Source organism: Pelecanus crispus, chromosome 2, assembly GCF_030463565.1.
Source record: "Pelecanus crispus isolate bPelCri1 chromosome 2, bPelCri1.pri, whole genome shotgun sequence".
In the NCBI taxonomy this organism is placed as follows: Eukaryota; Metazoa; Chordata; class Aves; order Pelecaniformes; family Pelecanidae; genus Pelecanus; species Pelecanus crispus.
In genome coordinates, this window is record NC_134644.1 from 171,031,293 (window position 1) to 171,057,331 (window position 26,039).

The 26,039-nt window shown below is 38.7% G+C and overlaps 1 protein-coding gene across 10 annotated transcripts in view; it reads right to left on the reverse strand.

The window, feature by feature from the left end:
- PTK2 (protein tyrosine kinase 2) overlaps positions 1-26,039 on the reverse strand; it is a 165,653-nt gene that overhangs the window by 38,267 nt on the left and 101,347 nt on the right. For 4 of the 10 annotated variants that reach the window (XM_075704800.1, XM_075704803.1, XM_075704802.1 and 1 more), the window contains 8 exons: positions 20,380-20,436; positions 17,761-17,858; positions 14,101-14,185; positions 6,932-7,032; positions 5,537-5,652; positions 3,883-3,983; positions 2,529-2,618; positions 973-1,177 (listed from right to left, as the gene is read on the reverse strand). In XM_075704800.1, the coding sequence (XP_075560915.1) occupies positions 973-1,177; positions 2,529-2,618; positions 3,883-3,983; positions 5,537-5,652; positions 6,932-7,032; positions 14,101-14,185; positions 17,761-17,858; positions 20,380-20,436 (853 nt within the window). Of the gene's footprint in view, positions 1-972; positions 1,178-2,528; positions 2,619-3,882; positions 3,984-5,536; positions 5,653-6,931; positions 7,033-14,100; positions 14,186-17,760; positions 17,859-18,914; positions 18,936-20,379; positions 20,437-24,322; positions 24,341-25,548; positions 25,633-26,039 lie in introns of those variants that run through there. The other 6 variants (XM_075704804.1, XM_075704798.1, XM_075704801.1 and 3 more) reach the window with 4 other exon arrangements.

Here is a 26,039-nt window from a genome sequence, read left to right on the forward strand (position 1 = left end):
TAACCACTTATGAATTATCTTGTACCATGAACATCCAGTGACAGCGCAAAATGATATTATGAAAATAAAACATGCCACAAAGCACAACTGTGAAACAAGACATTAAGATAAAACTGAAGAAATTGGCAATAAATTACAACAAATCCAAGAGTGGATTTACCGTGTACAGTACCTACATTATTTTTTGAAGCTTATATTGACTTAAGCAAGAGAGATAGTGAGCACTCATAAAATCCCAAAGGTGATCACAAATATCAAATTTGTCTACACAATATCTCAGTAATGTTTCAAAGTTTAAATATCACTTCCGTTTTGTGGCTCATGACATGGAGATATGGACGCTGGAATTAATTATTGCAGAATAAACTAGGGTGTGAATTTAGACTGGTCTCAAAAGCGTGTGGTCACATTTATTCCAAGATAAACATGAGGTAGTCTATATCCTGGTTTACAAAGGGCGAAGGAATTTCTAGTTAATGACGCTGCGTTTATTGCAGGCTCCGCAATTGCGCAGACACAGCTGCTACAGGGCAACTGGTGTGCTGCATATGTTATTTTCATAACTTTCAACAGCATTCACCTGATGGTTCACTCACTTAAGAAAGGATACATTCCTACCCCAAAACTGTACATTGCAGGTTTGAGTAAGTAATCCCTCTAAATTCTTTCTACCCCAAGGATTGTAGCATACATAACTAAAATTATAAACAACTCACTAGTAAAATCTGAAGTTTCTCTTGGGACACAAAGGTGACTCATATTTCCAGTTATTTGAATTTACTGCCTAGTCTAATTTTCTCCAACAGGTAATGTCTGGATTTCCAAGAGAGTACCAACAACCTGGCCTTCTGAAGATAAAACTTAATAGCCTGCATCTTGCATTTGCCACAGAAAGAAAAAACTGTAACAGAAGATACAGTGAAAATAAATATTTCTGAATAAGGAAATGACCTTTCAGAAGTATAACCCTACCTGAGTTGTGCTTTAAGTTCAGTAAACCTGGGTCGTCTACTAGGGTCGTATGCCCAGCACTTGGTCATAAGGCTGTAGAGGGTAGGAGGGCAGTTTGGAGGCATTGGGAGCCGCTCACCGTTCTCAATTCGCCCAATCACATCATTGTTCTTCACTCCCTGGAAGGGCTTTACCCCATGCATTAGGATCTCCCACATACACACACCTGAGAAACACACAAAAAAATTTTCCCTAGTGTCAGCAAACAAGAAAACCTGTTAAAAAAAGAAAGAAACCCCAGTTTTGTAGAGCCAAACAACGCAATTTCTTCTGAAATGTATAGCTAGGGAATCAGTTTTGACTTACCGGCTGGCAGCAGAGTGGAGTGATGTGCAGCAGGATTATGCACGCAGTATCAACCTGAACTATTTATGAGGGAGCATGACCCACAGCTGGCTCATGGCAGCCTGGCTTCACATTTAGCTACCTTTTACCTATTGCAAATCAGAATGGTTGCTCATATTCAAATCTACTTTTTTATGAGGTAGAATGAGCTGTGTTTGCTTTTCCCTTTGACTAGTTCCAACTGGCTTGTTTCGACACGTAGAGCGTATTTTCACTTTGAGGGTGTTTTAACGCTGGCATTGATCCAATTTTTTTGTGTTGAAACTATGTAATAAAACAGTTTCTGTTGAAACTATGTTAAAAGCACAAAGGGAAAAATGGTCTGTCAGTTTAGGATTGGCCACAATGTTCCATAGACTTCATTTTTCTAACTCTGACTGTACTGGAGTTTTTTTTCAAACTATTATAAACCTGCTACAATTCACATACCCTTCACTCAAAAACATTCAAATTTTATTTTGTAAAGAGGGTGAACCTTTACTTGTCTGCCCTGCTCTTATTTCAAGTCTCATCATCTTTTTTCTTTTACACAGCCTACCTTTGTTCTGTCTGTCCAGACCAGCAGTTTGGACCAGTCTGAGCACAGGCGATCAGATTCATATAAAAACTTGTACATTTAGGAAACAAGATCAATGCTTCAGCATATTCCCATTTACCCTTATTTTTACTCAGCTTCTGTCATATTTTGTGAGCTAGCAGGAGCTATGAAAGACAAATTAAGTGGGAATTTAGCATTAAAGGTCTGGAAAGAGGACATCATGTAGGCTGATCTATGCATTAAGCAAGGAAGCAGGCATATCACCATAAAAGAAAAAGTGAAAATGCAAAATAGATGCAGCAAATAACAACGGTATTACAAAAAGAAATCAGAGGGAAAAGCAACAGTAAAAAAAAATCATCTCCATTATGACTATGACCTCATTTCCTGTACCTTCATTCCTGTCAGCTTCTTACTACAAGTGAAAAGGCACATGAAACTTGAGGCTTACCGAGTAGAAAAAGGAAAGAAAAACAGAGAGATGGAAAATGTGCTGGAAGAAACCGTATTTTCAGAAAGTACAGTAAAAACAGTGCCACATACCTGGAAATTATTCATTTACAGTAGTTAAAATGAAACACCGAACTTCTCCAACAGAACACCGAAGAAACCCCACCGTTTGATGTTCACTTACCAAACATCCACACATCGCTAGCTGAGGTAAACCGTCGGAAGTTGATTGACTCTGGAGCCATCCATTTGATAGGCAATTTTCCTTTGGAAGCTACAGGGAAGGCAAGACAAGGCAGGCTTTTATTCCTGCTACTGAGCTCAAATACAGATTTTGTTCTCAGGGAAATGATTCACAGGCAAAGCCCATCTCCAGTGAAGCATTTTCAACTCTCAAATTTTGTACAAGAAATTTCTGCACTGTCTGACCACTTCTCCTGGTAGTCCTCTATCTAGAGAGAAGAGCAGCAATTTGCCTAAATATTCAGACTGATTGAGCTCTTTTAAGTTAATTCGTATTTCAAGATGCAACTATTGCAGTTAAGAAGGTACTGGCACCAAATCTGAAACCGTCACAAAATCTCAGCAAGGGAGTACGTGGTTTTAAATGACTAGTAAGAAAAGGGTAGGTTGGGTGGCCTTACATAAAACGGAACAAAGAACCAACAGAAAACACAATAAACCCCCAAACCTCCCAATAAAGCCCCCAACAACAACCCCAGAAGCACAACGAGAAACGATCGTGTCAAAAGTATTCCGCTCTCCTCTTGGCAATTAAAATGATGATATGTACCTCACAGGGATATGAGATAAATGAAACGAGGAAACATAATGGAGTGTAAGGGGACAGATAAAGGATATTTTAAAATATATGACTGAACTAGAAATATATTGAAGATTAGATTTATGAGTACATGGTTTCATAATATACACCAGATTTAAAATGCTACTGTTTGGTACCCTCCATGCAGTCTCTACTCTCCTGCTGTATTTCCCATCTATCAGGCACTGCAGGACGTCTCACAGCTGCTGGAGCCACTTAAGATCAAAACGGGGGAAAAAGTAGGCTTCAAAGACTTTTTTGTACTGAACCTCCTCCCTAGTCCAGTGGCATCTGAAGTGTGCAGCATACAATGACAGCACAAACTCAAAATTTACTGCTAGGTAACCTTGAACTCATTGTAAGCTACCTATATTATGCCATGAATATGAATATTATCTCAAACAAGCCTCAAACGCAGATAATCTAAAAATCGTAAAGAAAGAACTATAAGCTTGTCCTAAAAAGTGGAATTTTACCAACGCATTAATTTCCTACTTTTTGCAACTTAAATCAGACCTTGTAATTCTTCCTTCTTAAGTGCACTTGTAGGAATTTAACTGCCATCTATTAAATTGTTCAATAGCTTGCCTCTTTATACAAATACAACAGCTAGACCAAGAAAATCTGGTTAATTCCTTTTGACAACAAACTCAGTATTGTGAGAAGCAGTTGTGTTCTAACTGGCCTGCAAGAAGGATCCACAGTGTCAACTTACCTTTATAGTAAGTGCTGTCTTCCATGTATCGGGATAAGCCAAAGTCACCTAACTTCACACAGTCAGTGGCAGATACCAGCACATTTCTAGCAGCAATATCCCTGCCAAACAGAGAAGACATTCTTTCTAGGCATTTAAAAATGTAAAGTGGTAAACTATCATTTGAAAAAAATTATTGAAACCCATAAGTATGAAATGCCTTTCAGAGGACTGAATTATTTTTCTAGTCATGGTTTGGGTGTGCATCTACAAAAAAAAAAAAGACAACTACGTATTTGTCTACTGATTCTGAGAAGCTTGCAGAAATGCTGCAGTAGGTTTGATCCTTATGAGTAATAGCTGTTGTCCGAAAGCATAACCGTCCATGTCAACATCAGAGGAAAAAGTTTTACTCTTCATCTACTTAAATATCACAGGCTAACAATTTCTGGCGATTAGAATTGATGGAAAAAAGAAAATCTGCCTCCTGACCCTGCAAAGGTAAGGAATTGGTTTAAGATCTCAGTCTGGCAAGAGGCTTCCTAATAAGGAGCTTGGTTTTTAGTGATGTCACAGGGATTATGAAAAGACTTGGGCATTTTTCTCCTGCAGTTTTCCAGGTGAGACAACCTGCCTTATGTGTCTGTTGATTCTGGATTTCAGCAGGCGTGACTGAGTATTGATTTAGCTTTGAGCAGTGAAGTACAGCAAACTGAGCGGTGCTACTTTCTCCCATTTCAGGACTGCAGGAATAAGTTGTATTTTGAAATTTTATTGGTAGAGTTAAAATAAACAGCTACTTGGCCACAATGCAAGCGTCTGTAACAATCATAAGGGTCTGTTATTTACAATGGTTGTATATATACATATCTATGTATGTATACATACCTAATACTGACATATACATGTGTTTGTATGTACAATAAATACAACACGTATATAAAATTCGAACTAAGTATTGAAACACAGATAAAACGCTCAAGTTCAAAATGAAATGGTACATGGTAACTGCAGTGTTTTGAACTTTTAATTGTATACAATAAGAGGCTAAAGCCAGCCTCTTCTCCCTAGAAAGCTCATGTTCAATTTCAAGGGAATTCAAAACACACCTGGAAGGAAATTTAGGTTCACTTTCTGGTTAAACAAGAACTTGGATTTTATAAATATTTTGTTTTCTCGGTTCTTTACTTAAGAAGCCGGCTGCCCCTTGTTTTGCTGTCTGTATTGGGAAGATTACAGCTTTAAAATAATACTGTAACCACAAAGCAACTCAGCTGGAATGTATTCCGATTAAAATCCGGCACCATCTCCGCGTCAATCTCGGAGCGGGCCAGCAGGTGTCACTCTTGAAAAGGGTGTCATTTTGGTGGCAGTGTCCGAAAAAATGATACCCTAATATGGGGACTGACATAAAACAGGTAAGTGGATTTTAGGAGTTTCAAAGTATTGCTGCTACACATTCATCATAAGTCAAGGAAAAGAAACACAGAAGGAAGGCTTCAAAGAATCCAGCTATGTGTTGTAAACGTTTTGTCTTCACTTGAGCAAGCGTATCTAATAGCCAGAATACTGCCAGTCAAAAATTTGGTAATCTACAACACCTCATATTCCCTGAAATTTCAAGAAGTTACACATAAAAATACACACATACGCACATATACATGTAAAATCTTACCTATGTACAAATCTTTTGCTCTCTAAGTAGGCAAGTGCTGTGCTAAGCTGGTAAGCGTAGAGTATCAGAGAGGCCAGATCCAAGCTGTATTTTCTTACTTGCAAAAACGATCTCAACTTTTTGCAGAAAGAAGGAAAAGGACAAAAAAAAAATAACAAATCTGAACAAGGTGTATCTCAAATTGTAAAGTTTACACGAGAATCAATGGGCATGCTTTCCCTTAAGACTGGATGAGAAAAGAAAATCACTTGCCATGAAGAAATTTGACTCTGGGTTAAATTCAAGCAGTTTTTTCTACATGAAAATGTTAGCCAAACAAAAAAAAAAAATCGTGCATTGCTTTCAGGCTCCTTTTGAAGGCTGAGAGCATATGCTGCTCCTGTTCCAGAGTAAAGCACTCCTGGACTCTTCATGCATTCTTCCCTTGAGAACTGCAGACGTTTCTGGCCTAAATAATTTCAGAACAAAACAGTACATGGCCACTCTGAACACTGAATAGACCAGTATTATTTCAGAAGCACTAGTTTTAATCTACATTTGCTCGAACAACTGGATTTAGGTCAGAGTAGCCAATATCAATGCAGAATTTTTATAAGCTATATTCCTAGTGTAAGGCAGTTAGGGATCTAATGGAAGGTGGCACTAGAGTCTCCTTATAAATTACAACAAGGCTGTGAAAAGCGATTTGGCCACTGGAAAGGAAATCTGTCATTTTTTGACAGAAAATTATTTTTCCACTACAGGTTTTTCTGCCTTTTTTTTTTTTTTTCTTGGACAACATATTGCAGTTTGATTATTACAATGACTATCTTACAATGCAGTATGAAATATCACTTTAGCTCACATTTTCAGAAACAGTTAGCTCAAAGAAAACAATTTGATTATAAAAACCGAGATCTAGTTTTGTTTAAACCATTCATCCAAAACACATAATAATGAGGAAAGTCATCTTATCTAGGGTCTCTGGTGCAGAGACTGTACAGAAAAAAACCCTAAGAAATTCAGCGTTCCAAGGGAAAATGCAGTATTGCTCAAGAAGAACAAAAGACACATAATTCCACTTCTGGAAGGTATGTCTGCAAATGCTGTTTAAACGATATTGCATTATCATCATCTTGACACAGGTCATACTCTCACTCTGAAACAGCAATTGAAGTTCTCTGAAAACGATGACTAAATCCCTTTGGTATGAACTGATGCAGTTCCCTCAGTGGAGGAGTTAGGTCAAATTCTGCCACTCCTGTTTCTGAGTCCATAATTCTACAAGTAAGCATGATTCCACGTTTGAGGAGAGTGCCTTTGTGTTAGTGCCGAGAAGTGATTTTTTCAGTCTTTTCTAAAGGTATCTGTGAGCTAAACCAGAGAAGACCAAAGTTACATGAGGATTTTTCATACCTCTCCAAGTGTACAGAGCTCCATGATTATCCAAACTGGGTTTTCCGTAATAACTCCAATGAGCTTCACAATGTGAGGATGATCAAACTGACGCATTGTTACTAAAAGGAAAAGAAACAAGTTGGTGTGTTACATAAAACCTTTTTTTAAAATAAAAATAAAAAAGTCGGTTAAGAAGCATTTAGTCTATGACCAGAAAATATAATCACAGTTCTGCAGGACTTGAAACAACTGCTTGCAAGCAATACCGTCTGGTCATTTAATGTTCTGCAGGCAGTATGAAACACTGCTTGCTTTAGTGGTACTAGTCTCTACTCACAAAAAGTAAACTGCTGTGGAAAGTGCAAGTCAAGTCAGGCTCTCTGGCTCTTCTGCCCTGGCTGAGCATAAGATAACATAATGACCTATCAATCCCGTGCATGCTCAATTAACCTGTGCCTTTCTACTGGAAGAGGAGGAAGGAAAAAACAGTATGTATAATTTAATGTCTGGAAAAAATGCGTGTCAGTTTATGACACAGACAAAAAGCTCATTTAATTATTATGTTCACATCTCATTTTATTTTCTATGGACTTAATTAACTTTTCAGTCTCAGCAGTGCGTTCACAATATATGTGATGCAGCAAGACATACAATCATAGAATGGTTTGGGTTGGAAGGGACCTTAAAGATCATCTCGTTCCAACCCCCCTGCCACGGGCAGGGACACCTTCCACTAGACCAGCTTGCTCAAAGCCCCGTCCCGCCTGGCCCAGCATGGGGCATCCACAACTTCTCTGGGCAACCTCTTCCAGTGCCTCACCACCCTTATTGTAAAGAATTTCTTCCTCATGTCCAATCTAAACCCTCTTTCAGTTTAAAACCGTTGCCCCTTGTCCTGTCCCTACAGGCCTTGCCTCTGGGCAGCCTGCTGCAGTGCCTCACCACCCTCACAGTAAAGAATTTCTTCCTAATACATCTAACCGAAATCTACCCACTTTCAGTTTAAAACCATTACCCCTCGTCCCATCACTACACTCCCTGATAAAGAGTCTCTCTTGTCAAATCCACGTCTCTCCAATTCAGAGACAAGGATGTCATGTGGGACAGCGTCAAATGCTTTGCACAATCCAGGCAAATGATGCCAGTTGCTCTTCCCTTATCCACCAACGCTGTAACCCTGTCATAGAAGGCCACCAGATTTGTCAGGCACGATTTGCCCTTAGCGAAGCCACGCTGGCTGTCACCAATCACCTCTGTTTTCCATGTCCCTTAGCACAGTTTCCAGGAGGATCCGCTCCATGATCTTGCCGGGCACAGAGGTGAGACTGACGAGCCTGTAGTTCCCTGGGTCTTCCTTTTTTCCCCTTTTTAAAAACGGGGGTTATGTTTCCCCTTTTCCAGTCACTGAGACCAGTCTGCCACAATGTTTCAAATATGATGGACAGTGGCTTAGCAACTTCCATCTGCTGGTTCCCTCAGGACCCTCAGATGAATCTCATCAGGTCCAATGGACTTGTGCACCTTCGGGTTCCTTAGATGGTCTTGAACCTGATCTTCTACGATGGGCAGTACTTCATTCTCCCAGCCCCTGGCTTTGGATTCTGTGAACTGGGAAGCATGGCTAGAGCACTTGCTGGTGAAGACAGAGGCAAAAAAGTTGTTGAGTATCTCAGCCTTCTCCATGTCAGCTGTAGCCAGGTCTCCTGTTTTGCTCATTGGGGAGGTACAGTTTCTTTCATCTTCCTTTTTTGTCCTATGTACCTAAGAAACCCTTCTTGTTATTTTTCACGTCCTTAGCCAAGTTCAGCTCCAGCTGTGCCTTGGCTTTCCTGACCCTCTCCCTGCACTCTCAGGCCATATCCCTATAGTCTCCCCAGGCTGTATATCCCTGCCTCCACTGCCTATGCATTTTTTTTTTTGTGTGTGTTTTAGTTTGGCTAAGAGGTCTTGGCTTAGCCAAGCTGGCCTCCTGCCTCCTCTGCCCTACTTCTTCCACATGGGGACTGAGAGCTCTTGTGCCCTAAGAAAAATGTCTTTAAATATCTCCCAGCTCTCGTTTTTTCGTTTGCCTCTGAGGGCAGTTTCCCAAGGGATGCCATGCACTAGCGCCCTAAACAGCCAAAAGTTTGCCTTTTTGAGGTTTAGTGTCCTGACTCTGCTTTTTACCCATCCTGTACCCCTCAAGATTAAGAATTCCACCAGGACATGATCACTACCGCCCAGGCTACCTCCAATCTTGACCTCTCCCCTAAGTTGTTCTTATTAGTGAGCAACAGGTCCAGCAGTGCCTCTCCTCTGGTTGGGCTCTCCATCTCCTGTACAAGGAAGTTGTCCTCAATGCACTCCAGTAGTTTCCTGGACTGCTTGCAGCTTGCTGTGCCTCTTTTCCAGCAGATGTCTGGGTGGTTGAAGTACTCTACCAGGAACAGGACCCGAGAGCGTGATGCTTCCTGCCGTTGAAGAAAGAACTCTTCATCAGCCTCCTCTTCTTGATCGGATGGCCTGTAGTAGACACCAACCACGAAGCTTCCTTTGTTGGCTTGATCTCCAATTTTCAGCCATAAGCTCTCGACCTGCGCATTGCTGTTCTTCAAAGATAGCTCTGTGCAATCAATCCTGGTTTTGGCATAGAGGGCAATTCCCTCACCTCTCCTTCCTTGCCTGTCTCTTCTGAATAATTTGTAGCTGTAATCACAGCACTCCAATCGTGCGATTCATCTCACCAAGTTTCTGTGATAGCAATCAGGTTGTAGTTTTCCATCTGGGCAGTGGCTACCAGCTCCTCCTGTTTGTTTCCCATGCTGCGTGCATTGGTATAGAAGCACTTGAGCTGGGCTACTGGCCACATCCCCTTTTTAGAGGAGCTTGCTCTAATTCCCTTGAGGCAATTCACAGGGGTTTCCCTGTTGCTTCCTATTGCTTCAGCAGCCCCTGACTCTTCTTGAGTGCTTAGAACACCACCCCCTTCCACCACTAAATCTAGTTTAAAGCTCCATTTTGTAAGTCCAGCCAGCTTATTGCCCAGGACACTCTTGCCCCACTTGGTCACTTGAGCCCTGTTAGCTGTCAACAGGCCTGGTTTCTCAAAGGTATGTCCAAGATTGTAGAAGCCGAGACCTTGAGCACAGCACCAGCTATGCAGCCAGTCATTCACCTGTTCAATTTTTCTCCTTTTTCTTGAATCCCCTTCTCCAACTGGGAGGACAGAGGAGAACACCTGTGCTCCCAATCCCTTTAACATCATTCCAAGGGACATAAACTTTCTTTTGGTATTTCTGAGTTGCCTCGTTGCAGCATCATTTGACCCTACCTGGAATAGTAGGAATGGGCAATAATCTGCAGGCTTTACCAGGCTCGGCAGCCTCTCCATGACATCATGGATGTGAGCTCCCAGCAGGCAGCAAACTTCTCTAGAGATATTGTCTGGGCAACAAATGGGCACTTTGGTGCCTCTCAGCGAGGCGTCTCCAATTACTAACACCCCACATACTTTTCTGCTGGCACCGGTCCTAATGCGGGTGGGTGGTTGGACCAAGTTTGTATGGTTGGCCTTTCCTGGGTCTTGCCTGTTACGCTCTCTTTGATCTCCAGCCCCAGGACATCGTATCTGTTACACAGGGGCACTTCAGGGGGAGGGAGAAGATTCCTCCTCCTGCCCTGAGCACAGACAAGAGTCCAGTCTCCTTTGTCTCGTGAATTGGTTGAGTCTGTCGCCTCAGGGTTGGAAGCGAGCTTACCTTCCCTTTGCCAAGTCTGAAGGCAGGGCTGTCGCTCAGCTTGCGACAGTGCACAATACCATGCATCGATCTCTCGCTCAAATGTCCAGATACTACGCTGCCTGTTAAGCTCCTCTTGTGACATGGCCACTTGCTTGAAGAATTCCTCCAGCTGGGCACGCTTGCACCCAAGACATCCACCTCTGCCTTTGGTCCCTAGGGGGACTTCCAGGTTCTGGAGTTCCATGAAACTTTGGGTCTGGGCAGCTTTCACTTCTTAGGGGAGTCAGTCTGGTTTTAGGTGTCCACATAGAGAGGTTTTATCACTTCCACCTGGGTTTCAGTCACAGATTTGCAGCTGCAGCACATGGAAAACATTTTGGTGTTTGCACAATCCAGGTAGATGGAGGCTGCCTCTGTCTGGCTCCCAGAAGAAAAGAGCCCGTTTGCCGGAGGCCGCCCTCCCTGTGCACCCTTCCACGCAAACTGCCACGCCACGCCATGCCCTGTTTGGTTGCCCTGGTCGCTGGTGCTCCCTAGGGACTGCTTTTACAGACGCGGGGGTTGGCCAAGGAGGCTCCTGGCCCCGGCCAAGCACTGTCAGCCACTCTCGCGATAGCTGCCAGCTCCTGGCGGCTCTCTCCACAACCCTGCTGTTGCTCTAGTTCAGGAAACCCCCCTGGACAACACGCTCCTCCACTTTGCTGCAGAACACGTCAGCAGGGAGCTGATTGCCTCAGCGAGTGACTTGTTAGTGGTAGTTACACCACATTTAAATCTCCTGGCATTGCTCCTGGCCCTGGCCAAACCTCGTCAGCTGCTCTCGCGACAGCTGCCAGCTCCTGGCATTGCCACCGTTTAGGAAACCCCCCTGGACACCGTGCTGGAGCGCTCCACTGCCCATCGTGCCGGCACCGTAGCTGCTTGCCTCGGTGACTGACTCAATGCTGATTAATGTTTTGGGGAGGTGTATTTGGTAGGTTAAATGAAACATCAGTCCTCTGATTAAGTTTTTCTCTTCCAACGTACGCACGACAAATATCCTTAATTTAATCTTGAAGAAGTATCTCTTTTACATTTACAGTTTGTAGTGTCAACAGAAATACACAGTAATCACCAAACTGGAACGTCTGCTTCAGTTTGCCTGAAACTGGACAAGAATAAAACAAGCTACCTTTTAGCTTTTAATGAATCACAAGCTAAAACCAGCAGGTGTTTTTTGGATTCCTCTTCTAATAAGCTCTGAATTCTTATTGTGTCTACTGGTACATGGCAGCCATATAACCAACACCCCAAATCTCAAGAAAAAGTCCTTGGACAATGATGTTTATAAGACCTCATATGTAATAGTTCAATAACATATTTTCCTGAAAAAACCCTTGTATGGGCAAACAAGATAAGACATTCTTTAAAAGATTAATGTGTTATGAATAATACAGAAAAAAAAATATCAGTAAAACAAACATCCCTATCAATGACATAGCTCAACACATTAATAAAAAGGAATGAATAATGTGGTGAAATGTCAAATGGGCAATAACAACTGCTAAACTACTATATCGAATTGAAGCTAGATTCTTTAATCATTCAACTCCTCTCTTCCCTTTCGAAGTAAATGGAATTTCAGAGAGGGAAGCTATTTCTGACACCTTGAAAAACTATGCATTGCTAAATTAGTTTATCTGAACCCAACGTCACTATTAAAATCTTGATAAATCAAGTGTATATTCCAAACAAACCCCAATTATTTAGCTTTAGAGTTCTCTTGTGCTAATCTAACTCAACGCAATTTACAATGTCTTGTACAATGGAAATGTTGCTTCACTGCTGTAAAAATGAAGCAGGAATACAATTTTAATTATCAAAGCAATGGAAAGGCAATTAACACAAATAGTTTTATATCATATGGTCTTACCAGTTTTAAACATAAAACACGCCATTATTGGAAAGTACTTCCCAGAAATTAATTCAACGTTAGCTGACAAGTTCACAAATTCAGAAAGGTAGTAAAGCTGTTATATCATTTTGTCATCCACCTTGCAGAGGTAAGAGGAATGAACTACTTGCAGAACGAAGCAATTTACCGAAGGAAAATCAATAAAAATCTCCCCAAACCAGATGGTTTGTATTTTAGCATATACAAGTACATTAATAGTAATACGCTGCTACACAAAAGCAGACAGGAATGAAAAGACAGGTGCTGCTTTTAAAAACATCTTCTTTTGTCTATTTTTTATACTGAGGTGTTCCTCCTTGCAAGAATCAATACTAAATCTTTTCAGCATTGAAAACTCCACCGCAAGCAAACAACTAAAACCCCCAAATATTTTAATATTCCTAGTATTAAAATAATATATTAGGAAATAAATGTCTTAGTTCAGTGCAATAACCAACTCTGCCTCCCAGATGTTGGATTTGGGCCTTTCGAAGGGTGCTTTTAAAAACCAGGAGGCAGTATCTTCTGAGAGAGTTTGCAATCTGAATGCAAACAAGAGAAAGGTAACAGATGGGAATTAAAATTTAAAAAAAAGAAAAGAAAGAAGAAATGGCAAAACTATTAAATCAAAATTGAAAAGCACTCTTTATCTGTCTACTACATTGGCATTTCCTAATCTGTCAAGCTCAAAGCATAATAAGGAGCATTCAATGAGCAATTATTTTCTACATTGTTAAGAGACAGCAGCCTACCTTTGACTGCTAAGTTATTACTACAAGCAATGGTATTTACTTTTCCAACAGCTAGAAATGTAATAGAAAAAAATTATAGTAATTTAAGAAAAATCTGACATCCAAAAATAAGAAGCCATTAGCTACAAACACAGATTTTCTGAACAATTAGAAAAAAGTCCTTGAACAAAGGAATAGTGAATAAAAGTATACTGTAACATCTGGTCATAACCAAACAATTTATTGATATAATACAATACCTTTATGACATTTATTGATATACAATAATAGAGGATAATAGGCGAAAATTAAGACCTAAGTCTCATATCTCAATTTGCTTATAAAACCAAACAGTAGAGAAACCAGTAACTACAACATTCTTACAGCAGTTTTCTGTTAGTATTTATCTCAAAAAAAAGCCTTTTACAATATTTAATATTATATAACTAAATTATATTCAGTAATACGCTGAAAAAAGTGCTATAGGTTTTTTTAATTCATTAAGGAGAAAGAAGGAAATAGAGGATCAGATCTCTAATATTCCAAAACTAGTTCTGAAGCCTGACAGGAGCCAGACATCCCTGTTCAACTTAGAAAAATCAAAGAACCCACACAGAATCATATACATGGGCAATGCAAGGATGTAAAGCAGTGTTCCTGGCACATACTGCAGGAGAGAAAAAGGTCATGCAATATATTAACAGAAGATTTACATTAGTATCAGAAGTTTCTGGCACAGATGGCTGCAGTCTTTCCAAGGACCAGTTACAGAAGCTACCCCAAAAAAAGTATTTTAGTACTCACAGGCTTCTTGTAAGAATTTTTCTCTCACGCTGTCTGAGGTGCAGTTTTTACATGTTTTGATTGCAACAGCCATAGCTGGATTTTCCTGAAAGACATTATTGAGAAATAACTGAAATACAGCCCACCAAAAGCTAAGCCCTTAAAAATTCTAGCAAAACTGCTTTAGAGAAAACTACTATTAACTAAAATATCTTCAGTTAAGAAATACTATTTTGAAATATGTTAACATATTATTTAATCAAGACACCTTGTGTACATTTACATCTAATGAGCCTAGGAAATATCTAATCTGTTTTAAACTATGTTAAATAGTACAAAAATTATGACAAAAGACAGTAAGTTTAACTGAATAGTACTATAAACTTTTTGCATTATTGAGGATGGTAAACTCTTGACAATATTTAGTAAAAGCAGAGGAAACAAGTAGATATATGCCTAAAGAACACACTTGGCTCATGCAAGCAAGCAACCTGGAAAGCCAAATAAAGGACTTTTTGTAACTCTGGCAGAACAACTGGCTATGTTTGAGCTCAAACTACAAAGGAAAGTAAAATAAAGTTTTTAAATATTAGCTTCACAATCAGTTGTATCAAGGGCTTAAAACCAAGTTAAGCAGAACACATGTATTCAAAATCAGAAACAGATTTTACCATCTGATTGCTCATCCTCTGAATACTGAAAAATGAGAAGCACCGAGAGAGCCCAAAAGAGGTCTCCTGGTTCAGACAGCGTCTTTCATCTTCTTGTGCTTTGGTGTGTTTTACAAATACCCTTTCCGTAAGTTACAGACAGCATAGAGAAGCTGCAAGCATTTTTCTCCTGGAAAGAAGCTTTAGGTGTTCGAGCTTCACCAGTATTCAAAACACCATGACTTACTTAGAAAATGGTATTTTTACAACATAGCGTATCCCCACAGTAACATGCAATGCTCAGAAGATGTCACTCATATACATTCTTAATTGGTTGAAAGCAGCTGAAGTGTTTTAAAATTAAGCTTCTACATTAGGTATAGGCCTGCTCAAGGACTAGCATGCCTTCCTTCCAACTGGGAAACTGGGAATTGTGCATTGTTTAATGGGAAGATTACAAAAGAACCTTTCCCCAAAAGGCTACCAAGTTGATGTACATCCTCAGCAATTTTTTAAGGCCAGTGAGAGCTGAAGATTCAGAGTTATGCTCTATGTCTGCTCATGCTTGCTCTATTTTAAATCTATTTTTACAGACAAACCTCAGAATTAGAATAAAATTTATATATTTTCAGGCTTAAATGTCTATTTTCTAAGTTACTCAAAACATAGCTCTTCAAGCTGACTTTGCAAGAAAATACTGATTAAAACCTTCTCTCATACATAAACATGCCCATAAACTGACTGAAAAACTGGTGGTAAATTAAGATGATTTTATTCCCTTCTGAAATCAGGAGTCAGTAATCAGCACTGGATGAGGCCGCTGGAGGCCAGCCAGACCAATCCTTCTCCTGGTGTCACGGACAGTTTTTGAAACATCTCATAACCGACATTAGCATCAAAAGGAAGAGTTTCAGTGCCTGCAACCAGCAAAGACTCCAGACATTTTGCAAAATAATTGTAGGAAGAGGCCTCATATCAGGGTTTCGCTGCTCTTTTGGTTTTGGATAAGGAGACAAACCAGTAAGGATTTATCAGACTGGCAACAGTTTGCGTACTGAGCAGCAAACACTATTTTAAATGACACTTTTGGATAATCCCACAGTAAATCATCCTTAAAAAATAATCTTATTTGAATTGCTTACATCTGAGCAATAGGATCCTATCTGCATACATACATTTTCCATTCAGTATCCTATACATACAGGCTGGTTGTGCTATTTCAGGAATACCTAGTAGTAAGATGCGTTCAAGAAGAGGTGGATGCTGCACAGTCACTAGAGTAAGAACAAGTGCAGCGAACAGGGATAAATGAGATTTTTCAGATACAAATTTGTGCTAGCAGAACAAGAGGCCAGAAATCTCCCCGATATTTTTGCATGCGAGCTGAATACATACAAGGATGGAAATGCCGTCACATTAATGTAACTAATCTTTTATCTATTGTAAGATTTCTTCCAAAAGTTTAAGTTACACTCTGTGACTAGTACATTAAATTTTAATGATAATACCTTTCTGTTTTCCCTTCACATATTCAAGTGTCTTAAATGTAGTAAAATTTCATTAATAATCAGCAGGTTGTCATTTAAAAAACTTACCCTAGACACAGGATGACTGACTGAAATGTTTTCCAATTCAAGAAAAAGAATGGAGAGAGACAGCATTTTCAAAACAACAGTCCCTAAGAAAAGGGATCTTTAATTGGTTTTACAGAGCACTAGATTTATCCACTGTGCTCCAAGTTCACTGAAACACTACTCCTCAAGTACTCCTGTTAACTTGGACAGGATTTAATGAAAAATAAGGAGATCTCAATGCAAAATATATCGGAACTGCTTTTCTAAATGAAGGTATCAGAACAGACATATATAACATTTATCCTTATTTATTTACTTAAATACTGCATTAAAGATTTATTTATTTAACCCACTGAGCCCAGGATGCTAACCAGCTGTTTCTGGGAAATACTGTTTCTGAAGTCAGAATTAGATTGTTGTCCACGTGAATTATTACTTCATCTGTCGAAAATCCAGACACTTAAATTTCTCCAAAAGAGAAATAAATCTTCATTTGACACTTGCACACCTAGTTTATTACTACCTTGAAATTAGTTAAAATGAAGTAATTTTCTGGTTTTCTCTTGCTTTTTTTCTCCACAAACTGAGTTTTTCATCCATTCAAACTTCAATCTTAATCTCTGTGGCTGCAGTCTAGAAAAACACATAAGCACCAGCCTAAATTTCCCAAGTCCCGCCCAACCTCACTGGTTTCACTGAGGTGACTCCTGTGTGTTGGGGTTTTGCTGGATCAGTGCAGAAGCTTTTTGTATTTTTTCTATCAGGAAAAAACAGTAACTTTATTTACATGCAAGCTGCTTTGTGACAGATCCAGTGAGATGCTTACGGGAGAACAGACACATTTGTTTAATGCTGTTGTCCCTCTGTTGTAGGCTACTGCCCTTCCAGCGTAACAGACTAAAATTTCTTCTCTGTATTTGAGCACAGAAGTTAGATTAGCTTATCCTGACACAGTTGGCAGCTTCTGCACTGAACGCTGAACCTAAACCCAGGTCAGGCTGAACACCCATAAATACAGGTTTAAACTTGGGAAAAGGCTCTAAAGCACTGAACGCTCAGTAGGGGAGTATGGCCACAGGGGCGTGTGCTTACCATGCTTGGACACACTCAAAATAAAGAAGAAAGTGTATGGTCGGGGTTAAAAGCAGTGACTTCTAATTCCGACTCAGCCAGTGGCTTTGGTATGGTCCTGAACAATTTACTTGCCTCTTTTGATTTCTTTCCCAATCTATAAAAAAGTGGGGATATAGGAGCAGAGAAACTACTCTGGAGCTAGTTTTCCACTTATCTGAAACACGAGAAATATTCTCTACATGCTGATTATTCTGAAAAATAAATTATAAAGTCAATTTTCATTTGTTCCAGAAGACTCAAACCTAAGGAATACATTTATTTTTTATTTTATAACTGGAAAGGTTTTATTGTTTGTTTATTTTTATTTCAGAAGTGAGGCTTACCGGACTCATGTAAACTCCTTGGTGTACATCTCCAAACTGTCCTTCACCAATGCAGCGCCCCAGTTCAATTCTCTCCCTTTGAATTTCATAATCTCTGGCTATAAGAATATAATGCACTTAAAATATCAAATTTCTGATGAAGGGCAAAGAAATAATCCGCAAGATACGAAACTTGGAAGTAAGTCACTCAAATGTCTCACATATGAATAGCTAAGATTAACATTTGCTGCACACCAACCTATAACAAATGCTGTATACACACAGTGGAAACCTCTTAAACAATGTTTGAAACAAAGCAATGAAAAAGGAATTGTAAAATCTAATTTGCCAAGTTAACTACTATGCATTATTTATTTCAATGCACTAGACATAATTGAATCCTTCTTAATTGTAGCTAGTAAAAGACAAAGAACACAAATAGCCTAGGGCAATACTGATGGTATTAAATACAGCCTTAGCACATATCCCTTTATATGTTTAAGAGAACTCCACTATGTGGTATTTTAGATTTGGGAACCATCAAATGAGCCCGGAGAATTTTTAAAGAGGTAACTGCAAGAAAAAATACAAAAACAAGAGCATGGCAAATAAAGATAAAATGAAGAGCAAAATTTTGAGTACACTACACCTCTATCAGTGTGTAACTGAAGTGAAATTGGTATGTGTTGTGGACTTATGCAATTTTGTTAAGTTGGTTGTTTAATAGACTGAGAATATTACTGATAAAAATGGCTCTGTACTTCAGCAAAACATTTAATCAATTGCAATGAATTACTTCATTTGCAATTTAATTTCTAGCAGACATGGAAAAATATTTCAGGAATAGCAGAAAAGCATGTAACGTATATGTTTTCACCTCTACTTGTATTATTCAGAGGAAAAAAATATAGTCAACCAGCTTAGGACTTCATGACTGATGATTTTGACTTCATTTACACTACAGAAATAATGTCATCTAGAGCTGGATAACAAAGTGATAAATGCCTTTTCATTTCTTTTTTTAAGTACTGCATTTTCCTCTTTAAAATCCCAAAGCTAACTGGTTTAACTATAAATAAATAATGTTTATTAAATGAAAGTGAATAGTAAACTTAAAAATTCCACATCATTCCAAATTGCAAGCATACAGGGATGGGTAAAGGGTCTCCTGTTACCTTCATCTATTCCATAGCTTTCTGCAGTGCAATTAAGAGAAAAATCAAATGCTTACTTAAGATATAGCTTCTTAAAATCAAGACAAGGACAAACATTTTTTAACATTGTTTTCGAAAAAGAAGAAATACACTGATGCAATTTTAAGTTTACATTAGCAGAAGTCACAGGTCTGTTCTTGTGATCTTTACTGACCCAGTCCTTTGAGAGCTGAACACTTGAGTCCACTTCAATCCAGCAAAGCACTTAATGAATTTCACTACAACAGCCCATCTCATGGGCTTTGAACTGAAGGCATACTTAAGCGTTCAGCAGCATCCAGGGCTGGGCCCACAAGTAATTACTTCCATGAGAATTTAAATGAAAAGATGGGGGGGGGGGGGGGGGGGGGGGAAATGAAGTATCACACAACATTGGTATGTTAACAAAAAATAAAGGATATGCTTTATCACAGTACTTTTTGATCCTGCAATTATTTTAGTAGAATCGTGTAGTGACTTACTGCAAGACATTCAAAACACATTGTTTATTTCTGGAAAACATATATTCTTGCTTTTCAAATATTTATGTTCAAATATATATGTTTTTCAAAACATATATTCTTGGTTTTCAAATATTTTCCGCAGTAGTGGAAACTGTTGTAAACACTGAAGCGATCATGAAACATTCCTGCCACACGGTAAACTCCAGAAATCCTTACATACATTCATGTCTCCTCGCAGAACATGGTACCAGGTTAGGACCATCCTCCCCTCTTACACTAGCCAACCCACGTTCTTGCAGCTCTGCGTATCAACAGATTGTCTACTTCTAGAGAAATCCCTGGTTGCCAACATGCAACTGTAGTTTCGCAGACACAACTTTTGAAATCAGAATACTTTCATGTTAAATTAGACAGACTTGACAGTTTAAGATTATAATATAATTCAAAAATGCCGTAAGACAAAATCGTTGCGGTGGCTAATGCATCATTTTTTTTACTTCAAAGATGAAGACTCAGAAGAACTTTGAATTTTGGGTTCCTAAAGTCTTTCATCTTTAACAAAATTGCATGTGGTACAGGTGACTTTCCTCTATCATGCAATTTGAAAGCAGCGACTCTGTCATAGAGCAAGGGCAAGATACAGTTAGACAGCAATGCACAGAAGCTTTCCAAATTGTTTGCTCTTATCACAGAAATCTCATCCATTCTTTCTTTAAGTGTTGTGTTCAGCACCACAATCAAAAAAATCTACATTTTGAGACCTAAAAGGAATTTCACTGTGAAGTCACCGACAGCAGCAAAACAGAATTTTATTTGCCTCAAAACCTGAACTTGAAAAACACTGAATCTACGAGTTTTCAAAACATCATAAAGAGTATTTTCTTTGCACATATATTACTTAGGGCTGAAATATAAGATTCAGTCCCTGCTAAACCAAAGCAGCTTTCAGATAGAGAAGTTCCCAAGTTAACCACCATACTTACTTGATGGCATTGTATAAGTATCTTCTTCATCTATAATCTCTGCATAGTCATCTGTCTCTGTAAAGGGAGGAATTGAAGAGTTTCGGGAAAAGCAGATGAAAACAATTCTCCAGAACAGTATCTCCAATTTATCAAGGCTGATATGTCACAACCCCCAACTTCAACATTGCTGGGACGCATTTACAATAGCATGAATAAACTTGCTCATGCATAATTTATGGTATGATAATGACCTCAGTGCCAATTATACTACGTCACATAGATGCATTCAACAAGGAATAAAAGGAAGATTCATCTGTATTCAAAAAAGTTCACGTTCTGTAATTGAAACCTATCTAAACTGTTGACTTAAAAAGAAAAATCTTTTTAACAGCAAATTCCACTGCAGTAAGGAGAAAACATAATTAATGGATTAAACTGTTTTACCTTCAATAAACTGTGAATAATAGTTTGCTAGGGTTTTTTTTTTTTTTTTTTTGTCAAACAGGCAAACTAGACAGTAAAGATGTTCCAGGGCAGCATTGACCTACTGTCAGTGTGGCAAGGTGACTTATTTTCCATAGTCTTCTAGAGCATAAAGATCTTTTAAGTCACACCATCAACTAACACCCATTTTTCTTGCATTAGTCTCAATCTTCCTCTCACAGACAGCATTTGAAAACAACCAGATCACAAAATTTTCTGAAAAATGATAATGCGTTTCTTCCTCTGTTTAAAACTTAGGGCTTTTACATCATCTGTTCTCAAAATGCTTTAAATGGTGTCAAGTCATATCAGAGGTCCCTCTCTTGCTCTAAAGAGCTTCCGGTGTGCGTGGGTCATTTCCTAAAGGCCAGATAAATTCCTCCGGCGGTTACAAAACCAGTCCACAACAGCGAGATAATTTTTCACTGCAAGGCTGTTAAATTCTACTCACCAACTTTAAATGCATAGAGAGGTTCTCAAAATTGAATAGTATCAACTTCAGTATGCAGTTTTCATGGTTGGTTTCAGGTGGCCACATATTGGACCACCTCCGAGAGGCATGATTTACTCCCCCTTTCTCCCCATCTGCCCTGGAGCATATGTATATCCCTGCAACTCCCTGGCATCATTTCTAGAGGTATGGCTTCTGAACAGTGAACGGGACAAAGCCACAGTGAGGCTGGGAAGAAGGATGGGATAATGCATTTTGGCAGCAGCCCTCAGTTCAACCAACTCAAGCCAACTCTGAAACCAGAGCAAGGCTCATAAATATTATACACATACATAAACAAGAGGCTTCATTTTCATACAAACTGAATATTCAACAGCTAGAAAACTACAGGTTGCCTATAACCTTTGAAGTTCAACACACTTCAGTGAGTAAATGTAGTTTTTCTAACTTTGTACTACTTAAGTAAAATTAAAGCTATTTTTCTTTCATAATCCTTTAGGAGTATACCGTGTCTTGTAAAGACAGAATCAGGAAATTCTATGCCATCTAAATTTTTGCTTGGCAATCTCTATCTAGGACACAGCAAAACAGAGTCACCTAATGAAAATTCATTTAGTTATAAAGACAGTGCACAATTCTAAACAGGCAGCATACTCCAGAGGCACTAATCTCTTTCTTGGCATGTTTTTTCCTCCATACGTTATAAACTAATTTTTTCCTAGAAAATAAGCCCCAGATTGATCTAAAAAATAAGCATCCATTTGAAAGAAATTATTAGCGTGACACCAATGTGATGGGAATAAATCACTCTGCTTCCTTGTAATATTGTGGTAAGATGTTTTTAACTTTCGTTAAGTGTGATATATATCAACTATTGTTACATGCTAATATTTGAGGATACCAGAAAGTTCTTCATCTATGTAAAAAAAAAAACCCCAAACTAAACCGACTGAATGAAAGATATTGTAAACATATGTGAGAAGAATTTAAAAAGTTTGAAAACTAGAACTGGTGCCACACTGGTCTTTAAAAAACCAAAACATTTGTCACACTACATTATGGAGCAGTGCTTACAAAATGTGATAAATGGCTTGGCTTGTTGATCTCTCTATTTTAAATTAATGAAGCTAATTCATAATAAAAACATTACTGTAACACCGTAGAGCACTTTACATGGTTTTGATACCTTGCCTAAAACCGTCCTGAAACTAAAAGGGTCTTCAGTAGCCAATCCAAATAAATTATATGCATGCAATTAACTAAACAAGTATTTTTTGTTACACATTTGACACTCTGGAGTGGAATATATAATAATCCCATACATGTCTGGCATTGTTTCTGGGAATTAGAGGAAAATTCAATCAAGGCATTAATAGTGATGTGCTCAAAGTGTTCTGCAACAAAGATAACTGACCTCTCTCACATACAGTCTTCACCCCACGATTAGAGTCACATAGTACAAGACTGTTACCAAGTCTGCTAAGACCATGGCTGTCTGCTAAGAGATATTCCAGAATCCATGCGGAGTCTAAAGCAAAACTCAGCTGGGCAAGGCTCTCCAGGCTGCTTTATGAAGAAGGATGTCCTATAGCAGTCTCAAGAGCTAAACACTCACAATAGAGCAGCAATTCCAGGAGAAGTTCTATCTTCAAGGCCCTTGCTAAGTCTAGAAAAAGTAATATTTAAAAATAGGGCTCATTACTGCTGCTCCCTCGCACGTTTTGAAACCTGCACTGAGCCTTTTCACCTGTGATCAACCCTAGATGCTTCTAGATGGAAAAACAAATAGGTCGCTTTTGGACAAAGATACAGTGTTGGTGGTACAGGTGAATGAGCCAATTTGAGCTTTACTAAATCTACTTTATTAAGCACTAGAAAAAAAACATCCTGGGATATTAAATCCATAATAGCTAAGCCATGACCCTAACCGCCTGTTTGAAATTTCTCTTTTCATGATTTTTTCCCATTTATCAGAGCCCACCATTTATAAAAGATAAGCACCAATAAAAAGCTATGTAGGGTTAGTATCTGAAATACAAATTCTGAATTTATGACAGAAAAAATGTCCTTTGAGGTTTTGATGTTTAAGAAAAGAAAGAAAATTGGGGTAGTATTATCTTTGATTTATATCTGAAGGAGAGAAAGGAGATGAAAAGTTATACACCCCCCCTTTACATTTTACAGAGAGGTAGGCCACAAGACATTCTCTCTATTTCTTCTTATCACCTTTCTTTGCATACTTTTTATGTGCTTCTAGTTCCTCCCATTTATTAGAAAAAAAGATACATACACTGTCAGTAGTAGATTTTTTTTCCAACATCAGATGGAATCCTTTAGAATAATAGCTAAGAATCTCTTTAAAAACAAAACCGAAACCCAGCTTGTTTTCAGAGAATAGCAAGTCAATATTTTCTAGAAAAAAGACTTATAAAATCTGGAGAAGTTAAATATTTTGTAATAAGTTTTGAAGAAAAACATTAAAATCTGTCTTTAAAATTAGCAGTTTGAGTAGTGAAACCTGATTAATATTTCATGTATTCAATCTACATTAATCAATCCTGTACAGCTTCTTTTTATGCAAAGAGCAGTTGTGGACTACAGAGCACTTTGATGCTACAATGCCTTTAAAGCATCGCTTAGTAGACTCATTTCTCACATATTGCATCCATTGATCTCACCCACTGACCAAAAAAATGCTGTGATACAACCATTTCAGTCAAACTGAACAGACACTCTTGCAAACCTATAAACCTTCTTTGCATCATGCCAGAACTCTCATTGCAAACGCATGCAATACCACATCCCTGCATGTTTGAAATAGTTTTTCCTTTTTCAGCTCCAATTTAGCAGAAAGTGTTAGTTGCACAGCCTGTAAAGTACAGCATTTATTGGCTAATGTCCAAAGCAGACTGCTTTTTAATACTAACATCTGTATAAAATTTATTACTGAAATGTGCATTAAGTGGTATATGGATATAAGAGTTGCATATTGCACGTTAGTAACACACAGACTAGAAAACATATTACCGTCCCCACTAATTTCATCTGCAGATCCAGGTGGCATGCAAGGAAAGAGAAAAACAGAGGGGGAGAGAGAAGGGACAGAGAAGGGGGAGGGGAAAATATACTATTAAATTCACGAGTAATCCAAAAGCGTTCAGACTGCAGTTATATTATACCTGACTCAAGAGAAACCAGAAAAGTAGCAGAATTTAAGACTTCTCACCTAAAACCCAAGGGATAAAGGTATGTTCTAAGAAGCTTGTACGATGAAACAGGGTTAACAACTTTCAAACACAAATTTGCACAAACGTTAAATTTGGGAGTGGAACTGTTTTAATGCATTGTTAAGAAATGCCAATTTCTGGTTTAAGTCAATACTTCACTACAAAATAAATTTCCTGCAGCCAGATGAGTCAGTTCAATTTGACTTTTCACACACGCTTATGACGTTGGGTAACTAGAGTTGGTGTCCACCCTTTCAAAGGAAATGCACCCCTGTGCTACTGCTAAGACATGGGCGATAAATGGAACCATCTAAGTATTAACTATACAGAGCACATTGCAGTTGTACAAAGCTGAAATTTCAATGAGTGGCAAACAGAGCAACTCTACTGGGAAGCTGTTCAAATGAGCATCATATCCCGCATTTATGGTAGCAGCCCTATTCCACACCAATACCCACAGCACAAGCTGATGGACTTTAGACATTATTTATAAATAAAAGGAAAATGAGCATTAATGTTGTAAAAGTAATGCACCTATTACTCCAATTCTTCTTACCCCTAACAAAGCCAAACTGGTCCAGACCAAATGCTGAACCAGTATGCAGCCAAAAGCATCACTGTATTCAGTATTGAATTCAAAGTGATCTTAGCTGATGCTTGTTGTTGCTTTTCTATTTCATTCATAAGCATGCTGTATCAGGGGTCCAAGAATGAAGCAAAAATATATTAACCAAAACCCCCATAGGTATAAAGGGGCTGCACAGCTATACAAATGAAATCATTAATATGTTTGTCATTGTAGAATACGATGCTTAAAACTTAGTCCCCCATAAAAACGGGGACCAGCAAGTTTGCGACACTGCACGAAAATCCAATTCAATAGCAGGAAAGGGGTAGAAGAAATTTAATTAAATTATTCTTGGAACTCTGTTTACTGGAGGCTGAAGTAGTAAAAAACCAGTAACTGCGTTAGTATATTCAGCTTCTGGGTTAATAAGGCAGCCTATACGAAGAGCAGTGCAGTACCCTTAGGCGGCGGCTCATGGGAACAGAAGACGAAAGGGAGAAAGCGTCTAGCTTTCTTTACTTTATGCTGACAGTGATTGACTCCTTTACAAAGAGGCAAGAAAAGGAAAGAGAAAAACAGAAACAAATTATTTGGAAATAAAAGAAAAGAGACTGGAAAGAACATCTACAATGAACGAACGTAAAAGTAAAGGTTTACATTACAATTCTGTATACACAAATGGATATATGAATGTTGTTGAAACTCTAAAGCATATCTGGTATTTTCCTTCAAATGCTTTTCTACAGCAAAGTTATTCTTATTTCAATTTTTAAAAGTGAGACGAGACTCTATTAAAAAGTCAGCTTTTGCCAATTATATGTACCATCCATCGACAACGCAAAGAATATTGTCTATCCCAGAAGCGTAACCTGCTTTTGCAAGCTCCCCATCCAAGTTCTACTAGACTGTGCTATAGCTAAACTCTGATTTAAGTGGCAGTCACCAGACT